This window comes from Theobroma cacao, chromosome 9 (genome assembly GCF_053813885.1).
Source record: "Theobroma cacao isolate CCN51 chromosome 9, ASM5381388v1, whole genome shotgun sequence".
Classification (NCBI taxonomy): domain Eukaryota; kingdom Viridiplantae; phylum Streptophyta; class Magnoliopsida; order Malvales; family Malvaceae; genus Theobroma; species Theobroma cacao.
Window position 1 is genome coordinate 47,272,454 of NC_142647.1, and position 21,616 is coordinate 47,294,069.

A 21,616-nucleotide genomic window follows, 5' to 3' on the forward strand; every position below is an offset into this window, starting at 1 on the left:
TTTCCATATTTTTCGCACAAGAAATACTTTTGAATATTAAAGAAAATTTAACACTTAGATATTTGAAATATTTCATCAATTTCAAATATTTCCCATCATCACATATAATCTATTTAGAATGGTTGAATGAAGTGGTTTATGATATATATAAAGAAATTATTAACTAAAATTCTTCTTAATTACCAAGTTTAGTTAATAATTATAAATTTAAACCTAAGGTTTCAATGCATGTTATGTTGGTTTATTTATTTAACTCGTGTTTTAAGATTGAACTATTCAAAAAATATTAATATTTATAATAAATTACTACATATAGCATGAAAAATAACATTTTTTACAATAACTTCAAAAATTCATAAAATATATATCGAAAACTAATAAATTGACAAGTTATAGAAATAAGTAAGTCGAAATTTATATAGTGAAATATTCTTTAAATATAAAAGTATATACTTAAGTATTGGTTTGTGGTATACAGCTAGATACGGTGGCCTCATGTAATCAACTAATCATCAAAGTTGCAAATTTAGTTTGCTTTTGCATACGAGGATAGAAGAAGAGGAAAAGGTTACCTTTTCCACTGCCCAAAGGAGAAGAAATTAACGTGTCAATCTCACTTTGCATTACGTATTGGATGACCTTAGCTAAAGCTGATAACTTGTTTACGCATCGTAGTGTTCGGTTCAGCTTTTGCATATTTTTTAACTTTTTGGTCTGGGAAATTTTCCAGAGGCATGTGATTAACTGTGAGCCAGCACCAAACTAAGATGATTCTTTATGCTTAGGTAGTGTGAAATCTGATGATTTCTGCTAAATTACACGACAGCCTTAGCGTTAGGCTGACGTGATGATTTGTCACGTGTAGATTTAAGGGTTTTCCTTGCACGGAAACAATAAGATTTCAAGCAGATAATAAGGGCTCATGTTTGTTGAATATGCTTGAGGGGATGACAAAGCTCATTGAAATGGCAACTATGGTGACCAAGGGATGAAGCCGTGGGTCACACGTATAGGTTCTTCCTGTTTTATTGTGCTATTAGTGCAGATAATGCTAGTCTATAGCTAATTACTTGATAGAGCAACACCAAATTCTAACAGAAGAACAGCTCCCTTCATTGAGCTAGCTTGATTTTGACCGCCAAGGACCAAATTTTCTGACTTTTAAAGGGGATTTACGATCGGAACCCAGAGCAGTAAGGGTTTGGTGCCATGCAAAAATCAATGCTCAGAAAACAAAAAAGACAACGATAAATACTAACTCAGCTACTTTATCAGTGATGAGAAGAGAGTTTTTGCTGAAGGGAAAAGGAGGCTAGGCATGTTAGTGACCTGTACAGCATTAGCAGATGGGAGTTTTCAAACCCAAAACAAAAAAGCTTGTCCATTGCAGACAAAAGATTGATCCAGAGCGACCATGTTCCTTACTCAGCGTTTCGCCTTTCGACTATAACGGGTTGTTTGCTTCTCAGACTTTTTGACCTTAACATTCTTGCCTTTGAAGGTGAATTTGTCATCATCAGAATCATCATCATCTTCATCTCTATACTTCTTGCCTCGCTTCTTGCCATCTCCTCCAAAGACAATAATTTTCCTCGCATCTAACGGTTCTGCAACGCCTAACTTCTCCTTTGGCCTCCAAATGAACAGAGACCTAAGGAAACAGATTATATCAGATCATGAAGATTAATGACAACATAAACAATGATAAACTTCACAACAACATGAAAAACGAAGTAACTTGACACTGAAATTATCTGCTGTCTCATAGATTCTTACTAATCGTCTCCATTTATAAGATCTAAATTGAACAATAGCTATAACCTAATCACAGTCATTTAGTCTAAGCTTTGCAAAATCAGATCAACAGGAAACCAACATTTCTAGACCACTAACTTGAATTTATTAGATGTAAAATATCAATAGTCAAACAAAGCTTGAAAGTAAATCTTGCTTTGCTCATGTACCTCTTCCATCATTTGAGACAAATACCATCCAGACCCACTACACATGAAAGAGTGGACAGACTGTCCTAACACTATTGGCAAAATCATATGTGCTTAAATATTGGATGCCCTCACATGTTTCTTCCCTAGCAGCTAAAACATAATAATGAGACAGTCAACAAGAAAACATACTATCAACCAAACACTTCATTGCCAAAAGGGCTTCATGACAAGTTATAGAGGCATGAAAATCAGTATCACAGAATGCGGACTAAAGCAGAGAACAAATTCCAACCTTGAACTACCAGTTGCCAAAACATCATCTCGTGGATGTAGTTTGTTCACAGGACTAATAGTAGTAATGTTCGGATCCATAACCTCAGCTACTAAATGCCCTGTGTTGATATCTATGAAATCAATGGGATGTAGGGCAGTTCCATTATAATTTTCACTTATGTAGCGACCAATAACTGCCAGAGACTCTGATGGATCCTGCATAAAAAGTAACAATGGAATCTTTAAAGGTGAAAGCATACATAATAAACCAATAATGAAGTGTCTTCATATCAAATTTTCTAACCTTGGGATCCCATTCAGCTCGGAAAGGCGTCAAATGTCGATTGAAATCATGACTATGTACAATTTCTCGACTTGGTGAGTCCAAATTACCAAAGATGGAATCCCATATACGAAGGCGATTATCCTGAGATGTGGTAAGAATTTTGCTGCCAGACAATGGAGAGAAATAGGCAGAGTTAACAACACGCCTATGCTCTAGGTTATAAAGAGCAGATCCAGCTTCTAATCGACGCATATCCCACAAACGAGCCTGAGGTGATAAGAATATTTTATTGTTAGAAAAGTTATGCAAACTTACATGCAAAAATTGAGTATGTGTCCAGACAGTCTTTAAAGTTTTTGTTACTGATGATAGTAGCAAGAAAAACACAAAATCCCCATGTATACTTAGGTATACAAAAGGCTGCAACAGCTTAATATCTAGAACAAAATATGATGTGATGTAATTAGAAGCCTTACAAAGTGATCATTTCCACAGCTCAACAAAAGATCTGGTTGAACAGGATTACAGTGTAGACCGACGACTTTGCTTCTTTTCTTATGGATCATAATTGCCTTCCCAATTCGGCTGTTGGAGCGAGTGTCCACCCTGGATACAATAAAGAAATTTCCAAATGAATTGACTTTAACACTCAAATTTCTCAAACAATGAAAACTCATAATTTCATATTTTTGGGACTTGAAGGGTTTAAAATGAATGCATGGGAAAGAAAATTACTCACAAGTAGAGGAAACCAAAGTTATCCGCCACAAGCACAGCACCTTTCTCTGAGTTAATATCCATGCCATAAAGCATCCTCCAACTGCCTGGCCCCTAAAGATGTAAGACATATTAGTCATGCTTGATAATATATTGAGAAACAAAATACAAATGATGCAGGTAAAAACTACCTTTTCTTCCATTTTTAGTTTTACGCCTTTTGTCCCACCCACCTGAGTGGCCAGCATGAAGGGGGCAGGAAGGGTCCAATGTGAACTCTCCTATCTCTACTTTTCTTACATGTTTCTATTTTCTTTATTAACTGCTCTGTTCAGCTAAAATGTACTTAAATAAACACTGCCGCGTCATAGTCCTCCAACTAAGAAATGCAACCACCAAGTTTTTCAACTTATAAAATTATTTTTTTACAAATTACAGAAATCAAATATATCAAGCATCCTAGCCTCCCAAGCTTAAAAACAAATAAAAGGCATTTCTACTTGAACTTGCAGATTAATAAGGGCAATATATCATCCATACGGATTCAAATAAGTGAATTAACATGTATTTTGATCAGAGGGTGAACATGCAAAAAACACATTTCTGCATTGTTAGTTATTATAATTTTATAATATTATCAAAAGCATCAACAATTATGAATCATTCGTATTCAGAGAGTGATGCATAAAGCATAAGATCTTTGGTCAAGGAAACTCTCTTGTGTTAGCAGCATTATCAAGAAAATAATAAGAAATAAAAAGCATAAGATATAGGGAAAAACAAGGTTATCACAAATGATATGCAAATGCTGAAGAAGAAAACTGCAAAGGAATTGTTACCTGCCAACCATCAGGATTAAGATTCATTAAAGATGTTGAGATTCCAGTCTCCAAGTCAGTGCAACTAACAGTTCCATCTGAGGATGCAGCATATATTGTACCATCATTTGCAGGACTGAACCTGCAAGGATTTGAGACTACTGATTCTGAAACACTAAACATGCGCTAAAGAGTCTACAAAATAGAATTATATCCATGTACATTTCTTTTCTTACACAAAGCCACAAATACATATGCCCTTGTGTAATTTTATGCAGACAAAGTAAGATACAGCTTCAAACAAGGATCACTCACCTCATGTTATTGAGTATACACGAGTGTATGTTTCCATAAACTGTCTTTTCATGCACTTTAGCAAAATCCCAGACTCCAAGTTGTCCTTTCTTTAAAAAGAATTATAAAAAAGAGAGATAGATACCTCATTTTCAGAATCTTGGTTAACATAATCGTAAAACAAGTACCAACTCATTATCTAAACGAGGATAACCTTGTCTCCTGACAAAAGGATGTGATTGTATGTGGGATGGAACTCCAAACTCGTTACCCTTCTACTGTGGTATCTGATAGCGGCACAATTCACTTGATCTGGGATCACATATGCTGGCTTTATCTATAGGTGAAATAAAAGAAAGTAAAATAAATTCATTTTATGAATAGAATCACAGAATATCCCTACGAGATCACCATAGAACAGATAATTTCAAGGGTTCATAAAGGTTCGATCGAACAAGATCAACCAACATCAAATTGTAAACATAGTCTACCCTTAAGCGTAAACTGATTAAATATAAGCCCAAATGCAAAGAAAGCAGAGTTTCTCGCACCATAGGGTGTAATCGACTAAATCAGGAATTTTCAAATCTATAATATTATCACATTGCTGCTATAGACGTTGTCTCAAAAAAAGATTGACAAATAAAAATCTCAGTGTAAAAAAATCTTGAGAAGGCAGACAGTAGAACCTTAAGTTTGCAAAAATGTTAAGCCTTGATATAAGTTGCAAGCCACATCCAGGATATCAGCATTTCCCAATTCAATTTCCACTAAAAACTTTTAAAACTAGAAAATTTGATGTTAGACTTACAGTCAACCTCTAAAAAGTCAAAAATAATCAAGGAACAGTAAATTCACATTCCATATGTCCAAAAAGGTGATTACAAAAAACTGACATAAATGCAAACTATAGAGCCCCATTTTGCTTCGTAATGGTAACAGATGGAAGTGCTTGACAGACGTGTGACAACAACTAAACTACCTGGATGGTTTGCCTAACTATTTCAGTTTGCAAACAATGTGGCATGGTAAGTAACAGATTAAATGACATTTCAAATGGCATACAATATATTGTCAAAGAAGATAACTTGAAGATGCACAAGATTTACAATCTTAACTCTTGCCGCTAAGTTACATCTTAAAAGGATCACCAAAAATATTACTCAGCTGACAGACAAATGAATTACATGTGGAAGTAACTTGAAAAATTCACCTAAACAACCCTAGAAGCAATTCTGCTAAAGAGAACTGGAAATTTAACTTGCATCGAAGTATCCAAGTAGAAAACGATAAAAAGAAAATGATTGCACTCAAAGGTGAAAGAAATCCAACTGTCACTGCAAAAAGGGAAAATTCAAAGCTTACCGAAGCAATTCCAGGTCTAAGTTGGCGCTCAAATATAAATTCCACTGGATTCTGGGTATTTTTATGGGGTGCTGGGATGACCCCATGCTCTGTAGCTACCCTATGTGGACATGTCATTGTAGTATGACCTTCGAGATATAAAACACATGAACAACAAACATGATCAACCATATTTAATAAACAACAAAAATGTAATAGAATCTTCGAATAAAATTTATCATCATGGTTCATTTCACAGTGTCACAAAACAAGTCAGTTAACTTTTAAGTACAGGTACCAAAATAAACAGGGCATCGGTCAACTCTAGCAATTTGTAAAGTACCCATTTCAGTAATGTAGGAAGGAAACAAAAGAAAGAAATTACTAAAAAAAGGAAAAAGAAAGAAAAGGACTAAAGGCGAGAGACATTCAAGAGCAAATATTTGAAAAAAGAAGTGACTGACAACTCACCAGGCATTTTGCAAAGAAAGCAAGGCTTCATTGGGCAATCAATATACGTAGCCCCCTTAAACCCCGCCTCGTGACCCGCCCTCCTACAAACCTAAACGACAACTATACTTTACAAAAAGGAAAAAGTTTTCTTTTCTTCAAAAAAAGAAACGCCCCATCAAAACCAAAACAAACCCAATTTACTTACTTTACAGACTTTCTTGAGACTGATAGTAATGGGTATCTTTCCTTTCCTTTTGGCATCCTTAAAATCTTCCATTTTCTCTTCATTTTCATTATCTTCTTCTGATGGTGGGCCTCCTTCTTCTTCTTCTTCTTCTTCTTCCTCTGAAGAGCTTTGTTCATAGTCCGAATCTCTCCCAATAAGTACCTTAGGAAACGCTGTTCGTCTCGTTTGCGGGGCCATTTCTGGAAAACCAAGTTAAAATAAATAACAAAATAAACACGACAGAGATACGATACAAGGAAACTGAAACTAAAAGCCTAAAACGGCAAAATCGAAGTGTCTGGGGCAAAGAGGGAAAAAGACGAGGATACAAACGGACTTTGTTTCAATCGTATTGGGAGCACACGTGTTGTCGAATTTACAAGTTTGTCCTTAGGACATGATGCTGCCGAGGAGGGGTTTTAGGAAGTTGGGGTTAGTTTCGAGATTACGTTCGGGTACAAGACTGGAGATGACGTGGCTCGTTGTCCTCCGTTCGGAGTTTACCACGTGGATCTGTTATAAAACGGCGAAGTTTTGAACTATTTGGGCTATCCACGAAATAATAGAAAATAATTGTAGCTTTGGGTTCCGTTAAATAACTTTAGTGCATGTTTGATCTAATATTTTTTAATTTATTTATTTTTTAAATATAAAAATTAAGTTAAATATGATTTTTTAAAAAAAATTTAAAAAAATAATTTTTTTTTAAAATAAAATTTTTAAAAAAAAGCTTAAAAAAAGTTCTAAAGATGAACTTTTTCTTCTCTTCTTTTAAAAATACAAGAAAATTTTTATTTTTGTTTTAAAAATATCTTCATTTATTAAAAATAATTATAATATTACTCTCTTTAAAAAAATACATTCTATAATAATTTTAACAAAAATTATAACTTATAAAAAATATATATCAAATAATTTTAGCTTAATTTTAAAAACTATTATTTTTCATAAGAGCTTCATAATAACTTTTAAATTAGAAAAAAGTCAAGTCAAACTGGCTCTTAGAATAACTAGTTCGAAGAAAAATTTTTTGTGTAAAATGTTTTATTAAAAAATTTATTATTTTTTATTATTTAGATAAACAGTCAAAAATATTTTTAACATTTTGTACAAATAATTTACATCATGAATTATCAACATTAATTTTCTACCATAACACCATAAAAATATTAACATTCCTTAATTATGCAATGTATAATTATTATTATATAAATAATATTGAACTTTATTTATTTATTTCTTTCTTATCATATTATTGTGCTAGTAAGTTTGTTAAGTGCCCGTTTAACTTAATTTATTTTTAACTTATTTATTACTTAAAAACAGAAGTTGAGTCAAACAAAATTTCATGAAAAGTTATTAAAAAAATATTTTTTTTAAGAATAAAATCTAAAAAAAACTTAAAAAAACTCTAATTAGGAGATTTCTTTTCTCTTTTTTTTTTTAAAAAAAAATACACCAGCTTATTAAGAGAGCTATTTTTTCTCAAAAAATACTTCCTCCCTCTCTCCCTATCGATCTCCCTCTCCTCTCGCCCTTTTTGCAAATCATCATTCTAGGATTTTTTTTTTGTTCTTACAAAAATTAAAAAAAATCTAAAATTCAAAACTACATTCAAGTAGTATTTCTTCTTTTTCTTTCTATTTTGTTTTTCATTTTATTTTCTATCATTTTTTTTAACTTTGAAAACTCTTTTTATTAGTTGATATTTCTCAGTTTATTATTTGATATGACAATTATATAATATTCATTTATTTTTAACTTTTTTATGATGTATATAGTATTTGATGATTATAATTGAAATAATTAATCAAATAAATCAATGGTTGTTGAGATAAATTATATGAAAATTGAGATAACATTTGTTGATTATGGTTGTTGAGATAATATTGTTCGTGGAGGTGAACTTTGTTGGTAAGGACATCAATAGCTAAACGTGATTTTCTTAAATTATTACTATCACCTTAGACTTCTCTTCTTCTTTTTTGAGTTCTCATTGTTAGGGTTAAGGGTTCTAGTAGTAGACTCATTGTTTTCTTTCATCTCTTTTTTTATGATTTGTTATTAATTATAAACTTTAAGTTATATAAAAATCTTTTTTATATTTTCAAATTTTTATTTTAAATAGATAAAAAAATAAAGTTAATATTTTTTTTGAATAAAGAAATTCAGGATTAATAAAAATTTATTTATTAAATACATTTTATGATAATTTTAACTAAAATTATAGTTTATATGAGTTTTTTACCAAACAGCTTATTTATAAAAAATAGCATATAAAAAGTAAATTTACCAACAATTTTAACTTAATTTTAAAAGCTATTATTTTTTATAAGAGCTTTATAATAACGTTTAAGTTAAAAAAAAAAAACCAGACCAAACATGCTTTAAGTCAATAAATATTAAATTAAAATTTTAAAAAAATATATTGTCATGCGTGAAAATTTTATTTTCTATTTTATATAAATTTTTCTTTAATTGACTTTAATTAGTTTGTATTATATTAAAGATTGTGGTATCTTAATAAAAATAATTATAATAATATGATCCTTATGAAATAATTAAATAAAAATAACTAATGTTGTTTTCTTGAGAAAAAAATAATGACATTTTTTTTTGAATCCATCACAGAAAGGAAAAGATAGATAAAAAATGTTTTACATCTTTCTCAAACGTAAAACATATTATGGTAGTTAATATAAATTTTGTCATTGAACCATAAAATATTTGTATTGGGTTCTATCTTATTGGCTTCGGTGATATATGTGGAATGGCAGGTATCTTATTTTATTTTTATTAGAAAAAAATAAAAATAAAACCGTTACATCAAAATAGCATGTGAGAATGAAAAGTCTCGTAACGTCGCTTAATAAGATTGATCCTTTACCCTTAAAAGAATTCTTGAGAAACATCGTGCTAACAGAATATTGAAAAATCATATTTATAAAAAAATCTGTCAAGGGATTAGATTCACAATATTTATGAATAATTTTAATTTATCATTCCTTATTCAAAAAGAATTTTTTGATCAAAGTCAAATTTGAATCAACATTTAGTTTATCTGCTTCTATTTGAATCACTTACTCAGCTATTTTGTGATCCATAGCCAGAATCACTTGATGGCATTCCTCATCCGAAGCCAACAAAAGCCTCATAATTTTGCTCGATATGCAAAGCAGTTTCCAAGGTTGACTAAGAATCCACGTGTCCAAGTCTTAAGATGGTCACGAAAGACACCTGTCGTAGTAAACTATTGGCACGAAGCTCAATGAGCTCCACAAATGTTGAGTGGTATCCAATTATAAGGCAGCAGATACCATCTGATCAACACCTCCACACGAGGCCTATCAAGAATTCCAAAGTTTGAGTGGTATCCTAAAATTACTTTTTAGTTATGATGATCTTGTGAGTAGTAATCACGTTGTAATATCTAAATACCGTTTCGTTCTTCCATTTTCAAATGAACCACACAATGATGCTAAACAATACACCCAGTAAATATTGCAAGACGAGAATACCTCCCTTGAAGTTTTGATAAAACCAATCAAGAATATCCCAGCTATAAAAAGAGCCACAGAAATTAACAAAAATGAAAGAATTCAAACAGTTTTAACAAGAGGGAAATCACAAATGACATGAATAATCAACTCAGCTTCTATGTTGCACAAGGAGCAGAATGAACTGCTAGAGATGATGGCATGCCCGCTCCAACTTAGTTAAGATGCAATCTTTCCATGCCAACTACAAAAAAGTATGAATGCAATGGGCACTGAGCATTTGCAAATCAACAAGGGCGGGCATCTTTAATATCATTGCACAAAGCAAGTAAATTTAGTGGAACTTTAGTATTTAGTCCGTACTTGAGAAACCAAAGTTAAAATTTATAAGATAAACTTAATTTACACTCTTTGGTTTCAGTTTTTTTTTTCCGTATAAAACTCATGATTTTTTTGTTGGTGTATTTTTAAAATAAAATGTTATGTCACATAATTAAAGTTATCTTAATTTAAAAATTATGTCACAAATAGTAACATAGTATGACTATTAGATTGTAAGTGAGTTTTTCATGTGAATGGTTATATTTCTTGGTAAAGTGACATATAGAAAAAATAACTTTGAATTCAAAAATTATAAAACAATTAAAAAATACTATAGTTAAAAAGTTTAGATATGAAAAGTTAGTTTTTATATTGTAACTCAAAAATCATGTCTTATGAAATGAATGATTGTTTTTTCATAAAATCATTATTGAAACAATACCTTTATGTAAAGATTGCAACTTGTAAAATGTAAATGTATCTATAAGACAAAAAGGTGTTTGATGAAAGAGTTGTGTCCTTAATAAGAGACGCTTGTAAGTCTATATAAAAGATTTACTGCCAACCATTTTGGCACACTAAAAACAAATAAAACAAGATTAGAAAAATCAAAAGAGATAGAAGTGTTATACTCTGAAAATAAACATAAACACTTGAATTTTCATCATTTATTAAAAGAATCTATTTTTTTTTATAATCTACTTGATGCAAAAAGTAAGAACAACTTTGCAAACCCTAAATGTATATGACGCTTTACTCTTGTAAAGTGTAAAGATGAAATTAGACATTGATTTTATTATATCCCTAACGCTATTCACATAATTTCTTTTTTGCATATCGAGTGATAGTAACAAAATAAGTCGTAAAGATGGCGTCTATAAAAAACTTGCTTTAAAGTCAATTTTGCATATTTCTTAAATTCCATCTAAATCTCACTTGCATCAACATTTTTAATTTTCTAATCAATATTTAATAATTATAGTTCTATTTACATAAGAAGTTTTTTTTATTAATTTCATCAAATAAAATTATCAAAATATTCTCAATTCAAAAAATATTCATTTGTTCATACTTAAAAAAACTTATAATTTTACAAGATAAAATTAATGATATAATTTTTATAAGAATAGAATTTATTCACAAAATGTTAATTGAGAAAAAAAATTATAAGACACTACACGAAAAATGTTGAAATTACATGTAGTTATTTATCAAATTTATACTACATTTACAAGTGCAAAGTATGTATTAGACTTTGAAATTCTCGGTCAAACTTTGCTAGAAATTTATACGACTTATTCCTTCCATTCTCTATTATTTGCCTTCAATGACATTTTGCCAAGATTAAGAAAAATAATTTTGGTTTTATTTATTGTATATTAAATTTTTTATTTTCCATAGAATTATTTTTTAGTTTTTTTAATGTAAAAAAAAGTGAAGAGAAAAACATGAAACAAAAAAAAATTTAAATTGAAAAAGATAACTTCATTATTTAATCTTTTTAAAAAAATGAACAAAGAAAATATACTGAAGGAAGAAATAACTTTTCATAAAGACCTGAGTACATAATATTAAAATGTTAAGCAAACTCGTTCAAACAAAAATGAATAGCGACAATGATGTTTCTAGAGCTCTCAAGACTTTCAAAAGGTCCAATAGATATAAAAAAATTATATTTTAAATATTTAATTCAATAATTGATATATTTATTTTATTTTTGATATTTGAATATTTGATTCAATTTTTAAATTATTTTTCTTAAATAAAAATATAGTTGAGTACATATTTTTTTCAGCCTCAAATTGTTCAAATTGAAGCAACTGATCTCAACCTGAGGATAAGTTTCACTTTCGCTAGATCTTCATGATTAAATGTAAAGCAATAACATTACATCAAAAACTCATTGTTGCCCACTTGACAAAATCAGAAAACAATTTCTGATTTTTTGCACTATTGCCAAGTAAAAGTCTCCTTCTATTTCGACTTCGAATAAAATGACAAAATTAAATATAAGTGGCAGATGAGAAACAGAGAATTCACTCGCCGTACGTAAATAAAGAAAACCAAAATAATTCTAAAAATTTATATATGTCAATATGCAATAAATTTAAAGCCACATTTTAAACTCATGGTATCTGGTTAGTCGCTAGGAAACGATGTCGTTTTAACGTCATCTCTAGTTTCTTGGCGTCCCGACGGCTTATCCTGTATATTTGCACTCTCAAGAGTTTGTTCTTTGTTCGAAACACGCAGTGGCGGCAAAAGGCGCAGATAAGGGGAAGAAGCAGAAAGACTAACAGCCTAAACAGTTTAAACGCTATTCTTAACGAGAATAATGCTATCCTTGAGCCTTGCTATTCCAACCGTCAACACTTTATCTCCTCCCAAGCCTAAACCGAAGTCTAGTTTAGTTCAAACCGCCAGTAACCAAACAGAGATTTTTCCTTCTCGGGTTTTTGTTCCCAACCGTTTTGGTTATAAGCTGCAAGCAGCTACCACCGACGTAGCGAATGGGAAGATTTCTGTGGCGGGAGAGTTCTCGGAGGAGGAGGAGGAGCTGCCGGAGGGGCTTAATAAAGAGTTGATGCCGAAGCACGTGGCGGTGATCATGGATGGGAATGGGCGGTGGGCTCGCCAGCGGGGATTACCGACTTCGGCTGGGCATGAAGCTGGTGTAAGGTCGCTGAGGGAGCTCGTCGAGCTATGTTGTCGGTGGGGAATTCAGGTTCTCACTGTCTTCGCCTTCTCTTCTGAGAACTGGATTCGGCCTAAGGTGAGATATTAAAATTATTTCTCACTTACTTCTTAAAGTTATACACTTTCATGTAATATAGTATTCTTACGTGTTAGATTAAGGTGAGGAAGCTTCGGAGTGTTTAATTTGGGGTAAGCTCAGTGCAGGTGGAGGTTGACTTTTTGATGAGTTTGTTTGAAAGAGCGTTGAAGTCAGAGCTGGAGACTTTCTCTAGGTATAGTCCATCCATCCTTTCTCCTTTGACACCTCTGTCCTGATTTTGGCATTTAGAGAAACAATTTTATTGTTTATTTAAGATATAATTTCTAATCATTTCATTACGTTGGATGTATTTTGGTGGAAAAGTGAATATCTAGGGCTGAATTACTCTATATTCAAATTGTTGCAATTCAGCCATTATATGAATTATTAATTAATTAATGGTAGGGGAAGTAAGTTGGTGGGAAATCCTTAAGTGAAATGCAAATACTGTTCAACAGCATCTTGAAACAATTTTTGGATTATATTTCAAGTTTGAACAACCTTTTGTATTTTTGGTTTGGTATTGCATCTCTTCATGATTGTCAGAGGGTTATTTATTTCCTTGCAAAGGTTCTTTCGAGCAAAGCAAGTCTGTATGATATAGGTGCCTCATTGTGTTCATCTATGTTCTTTCATATATGTTCTATTTATTTTCTGATTTGCTTCAGATACATGGGGTGTTTGCTTGAGATTATACTTGATTATCTGATCATGATTTTGGTCTCACCAGGGGAGGCATTCGAATATCCGTGATCGGGGATTCATCAAAGCTTCCCACATCATTGCAGGAGCTGATCCATGAGGTAGAGGAGACCACAAAAGACAACTCCAGACTCCAACTCATTGTAGCAGTCAGCTACAGTGGGAAATACGATGTTGTACAAGCATGCAGAAGCATTGCTGAGAAAGCAAAACATGGCAATATTCAACTGGAAGACATCAACGAAAGCCTAATCGAGAGAGAATTGGAAACAAACTGCACTGAGTTTCCCTACCCGGATTTGTTAATTAGAACCAGCGGTGAACTAAGAGTCAGTAACTTTTTACTCTGGCAGTTGGCCTACACAGAGCTCTTCTTCGACCAACAACTCTGGCCTGATTTTGGAAAGGATGAGTTCGTAGAAGCTTTAACTTCACACCAGCAGAGACAGAGACGCTATGGTGGAAGACATTCATAAGCATTAGGCAGTTCATAAGCAACAACAGCTGATAACAAAAGTATAGCCTTTAAAGGGCGGGGACCCCAACGACCAAATTCAATTTTATTATACATTTACAGGAATAGTTATACCAATATGTAAAGCTCTCTTCAGAATAGAAAAATCAACATCAAGCTATTTTATGTATAACCTGATATGTTCAATCATGGCTTCTCAAATTTTATATACATCTTTAAATGGTTCTAGTTTCTGTGATCAGGATCTCCTGCAATAGTTGAGCAGATTGGGATGCTGCAATCCTTTTCTTGGCACTGACGTCTTAGATGCTTGGCTGATTAGTCCTACTTGTTCAATCATGCAGGGTCCAATTAATTTTTGGTAACAGACAAAATGCCAAATTTTCCCGACCGCAAGTTCATCTCCAAGTTGAGCTTATCTTCATTTCCAGCCAACCGTTTGCTGAGAAAACGAGGGAAAAAAGACTAGGAATTCTAACTTTCAGGTAGTTAACCGATTGATGCAAGGTTAATTTTAGTTTAGCCATTTGATTCCTAAGTCTTCACTCATAATATCTTAGATTTCTTCCATTCTCAATAGTCTTCTACCAAGACATAAGCAGCAAGAATAGAAACTTGGAGGACCCATTTTCTTAACTCTTATGGAAATTGGATAACGAGTTTAGAAATTCACACCTTTTGTCCGTTTGAATCATTTATATATAATATTCAGAAAGAATAGTACCCATGATTAGGAAGCTGAGAATTTAATCAGTCCTTTAAATTAACTATGTTACATTCTTTTTCTTTTCTTTTTATTATTGATGAGGAGTCTCTTTCTTCAAACTACTACTAATTAAAAGAAGTAGGAGCACCTACCTATATCAACACACCCAATAAGCCAAGGAAGTCTAGTCTCATTCTCATCACCGGATATTTTTTCAAATCATCCAATTGGGTTGACTTTTCATTTGGATTCCCTTCTGGCCAGGATTTGCCATCAGAAGAAACCAAACCAATAATTAAAAGGACTAATGCCAACATTTAGCTAAGAATGTGGCCTTGTTGACCTAATTTACCTTATCCTTAACCATGCTTTAATCATGGAGCAGTACCAATCTCCCATGTTTCTCTCAAGAATATATGTTAACAAAATATGTTATGTCTATGGATTGGAATAAAAATTGATAGTTCATGTAATTTTATTATAAGGAGCTTATCTATCTTAGTATATTTATATTATCTCATCATAATTTGTCAATGGATATGTGCTGTAGAAAGAAAAAAGGAATTGAATTGAACCCTATTTTTAATATAAAGCTAGTTAAAGTCATAAAGCCCATGTACTTGAGTATTGTGATTAAGTTCTTGAAAGGAAAACGCTTTCTAGGTTCTTCCATTTTATTTGTACTTTTTTCCTTTCAGTTTCCAAGCCAATTTCCCTTTCACCCAAGTAATTAGAAATAGCAATGATCATATTATAATTGGGTACTCTACATAAATTTACCTCATTAATTACTATATGATCCTATGATGGGTAGGATTCGAGTAATGGAATTTGAATACTCACGGTTTGAATTCGATTAAAAATAATATTTTTTTATTTTATAATAATATTTTTTATTTATAAATTATTTATAATTAATATAAATAATTACTAAAATTCATTAATCGTTGATTTTTAATTTTAATTTATTTTTATGAGCTAATTTTAATTTATTAGTTTAATTTAGTAGTAATACAAATAAAAAATAGTTTTAAATGGAATCAAATTTTACAATGAATTCTCATAATATTTATAATTAAATAGTCAAGTTTGAGTTTTTGTGAATATTAATAATCGAGTAAGGATAAGTATGGATAATGCATTTCAAAAAAAGGGGTAAATATGAATAATTAAATTTGAATTAAAATATCTCAAAATTAGCATCTATAGTATATACTACGAATTTCCTATTTCGGGCACACCATATCTATCCAATCCATCATTTGTACCATAGTACAATACAAGATGACAAATTTTAGATATTTTAAATCTTTCACAATTTAAATAAAAAATCCCATAAACCCGAACATGATTATTCTAAAAATCTGCCATGCCTTAAACTTACCAAAATTCTAAGCAGGTGAGTGGGCCTATGATCTCTTATCCTAAACCCATAATTAAACCATAATTAATTCCCTTAAGAATGTAACTTAATTAAGATTATTAATTAATAAATTACTATCTTTTGGATAATCTGGTATGGGGAGGCATTTATTCAACAGGTCCCTGGTTTTTAAAACTTTAGGCGCCGCCACCAGATCGAGTAGATTCCCTACTGACAACCACAAGCCTTTTCCATTGATTTCCAATAGTGTCTCGCCACATCACTCATCAGGGGGGCATAAAACCCTTCCATTTTGTCTTTTCCTTCCACGTCGTTGGCTTTTTAAAACAAAATCCCGGAGAGACTGACAATAGGCGATCCATACCGGATTAGGTTCATCTAAGGACAACATCGTAATTTCAGAACCCTTCTCCCTTTGCTTTAAGAAGTCGTAACTGACAGTGTTTGGAAAGTGCAGTTAAGTTCGTCGCTGGTTACGAGGTTTTTGTCGAAAATTACAAAAATACCAATTTATTTCTCCCTTTTTTGGTTCGGATAATTGGGGGTATATTTGGAGTTGAAGATATTTGTTTTTCTGGAGGATTTTTTTAGTTTGATGGGAATAATTTTCTCGGAAAGTACCTGGTCATGGGAAAGTCGTCTTTCAAGGATTCACTCAAAGCGCTCGAAGCTGATATTCAACATGCTAATACTCTGTATATCTGTTTTATCTTTTTTATTCGATTATGTATCTTCTTTTGCTTTTCTGTTTGATTTTTTTTTATTGCTGGGTTTTTTATTTAACTTTTTCTATGAATTTTGATTCCTTTTTCCCCCTAAAAAGGAACTTTCTACTCTAAAAAGGGCCAAACTTTGGATAAAATTTTATGGGGGTCTTCTCCTTTTGTTGGGGTTGATTGTTTGTGTACTTTGTGTTTGACAATGCAAGATTCTTAACAGATTATAGAAGTTCTGAACATTCTTCCAAGGTCACATTGTTGTTTAAACTGAGAATGGGTTTAAAATGTCTAGTGGGGTTTAAAATGTCTAGTCAAACTCTTGTTGCATTATAAATTGTAGAGATAGATTATAGGGAAGGAAGCGTTTCTAGGTGGTGTTGTGAAGGCATGATCGCATAAACAAATGAAACATTCTAAGCCTACAAAGGGAGCTGAGTGAAGGGTATCCCTTGATTCTAAATGATCCAAGCTTTACACTTTTTTTCTTTCGGGTTTGTTGACAATTGACACCGACAGTGGACTGTATCTTTGCTTTTCTTGGAAGATATATATTTTAGAATTTGGTTCCTTCTGGTTCATGGTAGTAAGGGCTGAATTGCTGTTATATGTGGTGAAGACCAGTGCAAGGATATTGGATCCATGGTAACCTGCAAGATGATGGAGGAATTCTTTGTTTTTTTTGGATAGCTGACAATGGGGGAATTTTTTTTTCTGTATCTGATTGATAGGATTAGTGAAACAGTGTCCCTAAGTTGTGCATGTAAGTAATGGAGAACCGACTGAATGACTGAAATATTCTTAATCCTAATGTCAAAGATTATGAATAAAGACATTCTATTTTAAATTCTTTTTTGCTTTATTATCGGCACTGCTTGATGGTTAACCCTGTACTTTTGCCTGCTTTTTCTCTACTGATTTCAGGGCTTTAGATCATCCAAGGGAGAAAGATGGAGCACGTCTTCAAATGAGACTGTCCTACAGTCCAGCAGCCCAGTTTTTCCTTTTCCTTGTTCAGTGGACTGATTGTCAACTTGCTGGTGCCCTTGGTTTGCTCAGAATACTTATTTATATGGTATATTTCTTTCCACCATATAATTCTCAGCAAGATTATCTTTCGCTCTTTGAATTGTTTGTTTGTGTTTCATTTAACACCTCCACCCCTACTTCTCAAGAGTTCCCGCTTTCCACCAAATCTTTCACCCTTTCTTTTATCTTGATCAAAATTGTAATCTCTTACCTAATAGTTACTTACAATTGGGCTGTGGCAATCTGGTGAACTGATGCAGACATATGCTGATGGCAAGACCACCATGTCTGTTTATGAGAGGAAAGCCAGCATTAGAGAATTTTATGGTGAGTGCGATTTTGAGAAGTCATAAATTTTGTTAGAAATGCTTAGTCTTACTCTCTCTCTGTTTTATAATTGTTTGCGCTGACAGCATTGTTTAGCTCAATTGAAGTGAAATCTGTCTCACTAGTTTGTTTTTGGGTAAACAGCTGTGATATTTCCTTCTTTATTGCAACTTCAAAGAGGTATCACGGATTTGGAAGATAGGAAACAGAAAGAAGTGTGTACCATGAGGTACCGGAGGAAGGATGAATTTGAAAGGGGGAAGCTCTCCGAAATTGACATAGAAAGGGAAGAGGAGTGTGGAATTTGCATGGAGATGAACAGCATGGTTGTATTGCCTAATTGCAGCCATTCTCTGTGTTTGAAGTGTTATCGGGATTGGTTAGTTTTTCCTTTTATGAGTACAACTTGATACTGTTTTACTATTATATATAGCCACATGATAATCATGCTCCATCAGTTGGAACTGTTGTTTCGGTTGATGGTAGTGTGTGTCTTACATCCTTGAGTGGAACCTTTTTATTTCTTCAGTAATCGTACTATGGGTATGGGCAGTTACCATTCATGAGGGTGACTAGCCAGTTTTACTGCATTTAAGGTCAATGTTTGCGTTCTGTTATAGGTTCATGATTCATGTTCCACTCTTCCTTTGCAAGTGACCTGATGCTGTTGTATTTCCTGTCAATTTCAGGCGTGGCCGGTCTCAATCATGTCCCTTTTGTCGGGATAGTCTGAAAAGGGTCAATTCTGGTGACCTTTGGATTTACACAGATAAGAGTGATCTTGTTGATTTATCATCTATTTTGAGAGAGAATTGTAAGAGGCTCTTCATGTACATCGAGAAATTGCCTCTTGTTGTCCCAGATCCTGTATTCGTTCCCTATGATGTTCATGTTAGGTGAGTGCTTTCATACAGGGCTATGATAACTGCCTGTATATAACTAGCATGGCTGTATATCCATATGATAAATCACCATTTTGAAATGTAAATACTCTCAGGCTTTGGCCCTCTGAATCCTACTGGCTTCAAAATGGGTCTTGTCTCTTTTTCCTAATAGAAATCCCTACTTCATGAGATAAGGAATGCTTATCTGAATTCTATTGTTTTTGTTATTTTTGAAATGGGTATATGATTTTCAAGTATAAACATTATTTCTCAATATGTAATTCAATGAGAAGATCAAAGAATAACAAAATTGCCAGTGCCCTGCCAATGTTTAACAGCAAACTGCTATGACTTCGATTTGGAAAATATTATATGGTTACACACCTTAACAAATCAAGTTGATGGTAAACTTTCACTTTGGATTTGTAGTAATCCAATGAAATTTTGGATAAATAGAATGCAGGAAAGTGGCAGGTAGCTTATGACTGATCTTGCATGCTCATATAATCTGCATTAAAACGAGGTTGATTGTCTTCCTGATGAGTATTATAAGCATATCCTCCATGGCTGGAAATGTCTAGTCCTGCAATTTCCTCTTCTACAGAAATTCTCAAGATTCTTAGCCGATGAAGGGCAAAGAAAAGAGGCCCCATTGTCACAGTTACCCAGCTCACTATCACCAAAACCTCAATCACTTGGCACCCAAGCAAGCCCCAGCCCCCACCCATGAAAAGGCCGTGGGGTCGCACCACCCCGCTCTCTCCTGAGTCATAGGCTTGAATCACAAACTCCTCCTTTGCAAACAATCCAGTGAAAATCAAACCCCAAGCACCACATCCCCCATGCAGTTGCGCAGCCTCTAATGGGTCATCAAAATTCAGTTTCACTGCCAGGAAATTAAGCCCGATCAAGACCCAAGCTGCGAAAAACCCACAAACGATAGCGGCCCACGGCTCAACCACTGAGCAGCCTGATGTGATCGCCACGAACCCACCTAGCAGTCCATTACAAACATCTAGTGCATCCCAATGGCCCACTAGTAACCTTCGGCCGAACAGCGTTACTATTCCGGCTGTTGATCCGGCTAACGTGGTCGTAACTGCCGTCCGTCCAATCGCTGTCCAATTACCTTGATCAGTTGTACTAGGGTAGGCCACAAGAATCTTATCAAATGAGCCTGGATTGAACCCAAACCATCCAAACCACAACAAAAATGTCCCAAGAACAACTAGAGTTGCATTATGCCCACGCATGGGCATCACCTTGCCAAATGCATCGAACCGGCCAACTCTTGGCCCTTCTATGAAAGAACCCCAAAGCCCAGCAACCGCACCTACCAGATGCACCACCCCACTCCCTGCAAAATCAATAGCACCAGAAGCAAACAGCGGGTTGCTTGAACTGGCACTGAGCCAACCGCCAGATGACCAAACCCAATGAACCACGATAGGATAAACAAATCCACTGAGGAAAAAAGAGAAAACCAGGTAGGCACTGAACTGGGTTCTCTCAGCTATTGAACCACTAGTAATTCCAGCAACTGCAATAGCAAAAGCCCATTGGTAAAGAAAGAAAGAGTAGTCATATGAACTATTAGGAATATCCTTCAAAGCAAAGAAGTTTGTGCCAATAAAAGGGTTGGAGCTATCACCAAAGGCAAAGGCAAAGCCGAAGAGATAGTAAGAGATACTACCAACAACCGCATCTACAACATTTGTGAGCATAATATTCATGGCATTCTTGGCCCGGACTGAGCCAGCACAAAGCATGGCAAAGCCAAGCTGCATAACAAAAACTAAATAAGCAGAGAAAAGAAGGTAGATAGTGTTGATAGAATAGGTGACGCTCTGCTCCCAAGAGATCTCCATGCTTGTTGGAGAATGGAGAGGGAGTTTGAGAAAGAGACAGATGAGATTGGTTAGATGTGATGGGAAGAGGGGAGAATGGGTTGATAGTTTTGTAACTGTGTGATGTTGTAATAATCTCGTTGAATGGTAGCTATGCTTGTGCCTTGTTGTCAGTTGTGAGTGTTTTTTACTTATTATTACTTACACTTTCCTTTAGGGTCAGTTTCTGAATGTGGTGAATTGTTGACTGGCAGTGCATTCTACTTCAAACACTGGAACACCCAATGGATAGACTCCTTAACTCGGATGGGTTAACTTGGACCCAGCAGACCAGAGTGGAGGAAACTGGATTTTCTATAGGATTATTATAATGTCAAAACTTTGAGCAATGCCACAATTTCCACAAGTTTTTCATAAAAGATTTGGCAAGCATATGAAGATGAAATTCCTCGTGGATTGAAGAATCTCATTGCCAATTTCTAAGATAAAATTTCATATACTACAGCAGAAAGAGAAAAAAAAATGCATTGTTCTTGCAGACTGCAGGTTTTGTAGTAGCTGGTATCTTAGAAGGAGCAATCATTTACAAACTAAT

General features: G+C 33.5%; 4 protein-coding genes across 6 annotated transcripts; 2 read left to right on the plus strand and 2 right to left on the minus strand.

Moving 5' to 3' along the window:
* Window positions 1–1,248: 1,248 nt before the first annotated feature.
* DDB2 (damaged DNA binding 2) lies at window positions 1,249–6,673 on the minus strand. The gene is made up of 11 exons (XM_007016052.3): window positions 6,337–6,673; window positions 6,150–6,240; window positions 5,700–5,827; window positions 4,549–4,671; window positions 4,356–4,444; window positions 4,062–4,182; window positions 3,245–3,336; window positions 2,982–3,111; window positions 2,524–2,772; window positions 2,239–2,435; window positions 1,249–1,651 (listed from the first exon to the last, which is right to left on the minus strand). The coding sequence occupies exons 1-11, from the start codon at window positions 6,553–6,555 to the stop codon at window positions 1,426–1,428; spliced, it is 1,665 nt and encodes a 554-aa protein (XP_007016114.3). The 5' UTR covers window positions 6,556–6,673; the 3' UTR covers window positions 1,249–1,425.
* A 5,696-nt stretch (window positions 6,674–12,369) lies between these two features.
* On the plus strand, window positions 12,370–14,361 carry CPT4 (Undecaprenyl pyrophosphate synthetase family protein). The gene is made up of 3 exons (XM_018127172.2): window positions 12,370–12,948; window positions 13,077–13,144; window positions 13,682–14,361. The coding sequence occupies exons 1-3, from the start codon at window positions 12,511–12,513 to the stop codon at window positions 14,127–14,129; spliced, it is 954 nt and encodes a 317-aa protein (XP_017982661.1). The 5' UTR covers window positions 12,370–12,510; the 3' UTR covers window positions 14,130–14,361.
* A 2,156-nt stretch (window positions 14,362–16,517) lies between these two features.
* Window positions 16,518–19,368, plus strand: LOC18590505 (RING/U-box superfamily protein). 3 transcript variants are annotated; one of them, XM_018127175.2, is made up of 5 exons: window positions 16,518–16,913; window positions 17,859–18,009; window positions 18,182–18,290; window positions 18,435–18,669; window positions 18,820–18,967. In XM_018127175.2, exons 1-5 carry the CDS (start codon window positions 16,846–16,848, stop codon window positions 18,854–18,856), a joined length of 600 nt encoding a protein of 199 aa, XP_017982664.2. In that variant the 5' UTR covers window positions 16,518–16,845; the 3' UTR covers window positions 18,857–18,967. The 3 variants fall into 3 exon arrangements, with proteins under 3 accessions (XP_017982664.2, XP_017982663.2, XP_007016117.3); XM_018127174.2 differs by lacking the exon at window positions 18,820–18,967 and adding an exon at window positions 18,980–19,368 and having other exon boundaries at window positions 16,528–16,913; XM_007016055.3 differs by lacking the exon at window positions 18,820–18,967 and adding an exon at window positions 18,980–19,368 and having other exon boundaries at window positions 16,532–16,913; window positions 18,224–18,290.
* LOC18590506 (ammonium transporter 1 member 3-like) lies at window positions 19,327–21,214 on the minus strand. The gene has a single exon (XM_007016056.3). The coding sequence runs from the start codon at window positions 21,040–21,042 to the stop codon at window positions 19,654–19,656; it is 1,389 nt and encodes a 462-aa protein (XP_007016118.3). The 5' UTR covers window positions 21,043–21,214; the 3' UTR covers window positions 19,327–19,653.
* Between the last annotated feature and the right edge of the window lie 402 nt (window positions 21,215–21,616).

Excerpts from the sequence above, each read along its gene's own strand:
- CPT4 (XM_018127172.2), top strand. The coding sequence starts at position 12,511 with ATGCTATCCTTGAGCCTTGCTATTCCAACCGTCAACACTTTATCTCCT. Across the intron at positions 12,949-13,076 it reads AGAACTGGATTCGGCCTAAG|GTGGAGGTTGACTTTTTGAT; the intron begins GTGAGATATTAA and ends AGCTCAGTGCAG. Across the intron at positions 13,145-13,681 it reads GAGCTGGAGACTTTCTCTAG|GGGAGGCATTCGAATATCCG; the intron begins GTATAGTCCATC and ends TGGTCTCACCAG.
- LOC18590506 (XM_007016056.3), bottom strand. The coding sequence starts at position 21,042 with ATGGAGATCTCTTGGGAGCAGAGCGTCACCTATTCTATCAACACTATC.
- DDB2 (XM_007016052.3), bottom strand. The coding sequence starts at position 6,555 with ATGGCCCCGCAAACGAGACGAACAGCGTTTCCTAAGGTACTTATTGGG. Across the intron at positions 3,112-3,244 it reads AACTTTGGTTTCCTCTACTT|GGTGGACACTCGCTCCAACA; the intron begins GTGAGTAATTTT and ends TATTGTATCCAG. Across the intron at positions 2,773-2,981 it reads GCTGTGGAAATGATCACTTT|GCTCGTTTGTGGGATATGCG; the intron begins GTAAGGCTTCTA and ends TTATCACCTCAG.
- LOC18590505 (XM_018127174.2), top strand. The coding sequence starts at position 16,846 with ATGGGAAAGTCGTCTTTCAAGGATTCACTCAAAGCGCTCGAAGCTGAT. Across the intron at positions 16,914-17,858 it reads ATTCAACATGCTAATACTCT|GGCTTTAGATCATCCAAGGG; the intron begins GTATATCTGTTT and ends TACTGATTTCAG. Across the intron at positions 18,010-18,181 it reads TCAGAATACTTATTTATATG|TTACTTACAATTGGGCTGTG; the intron begins GTATATTTCTTT and ends CTTACCTAATAG.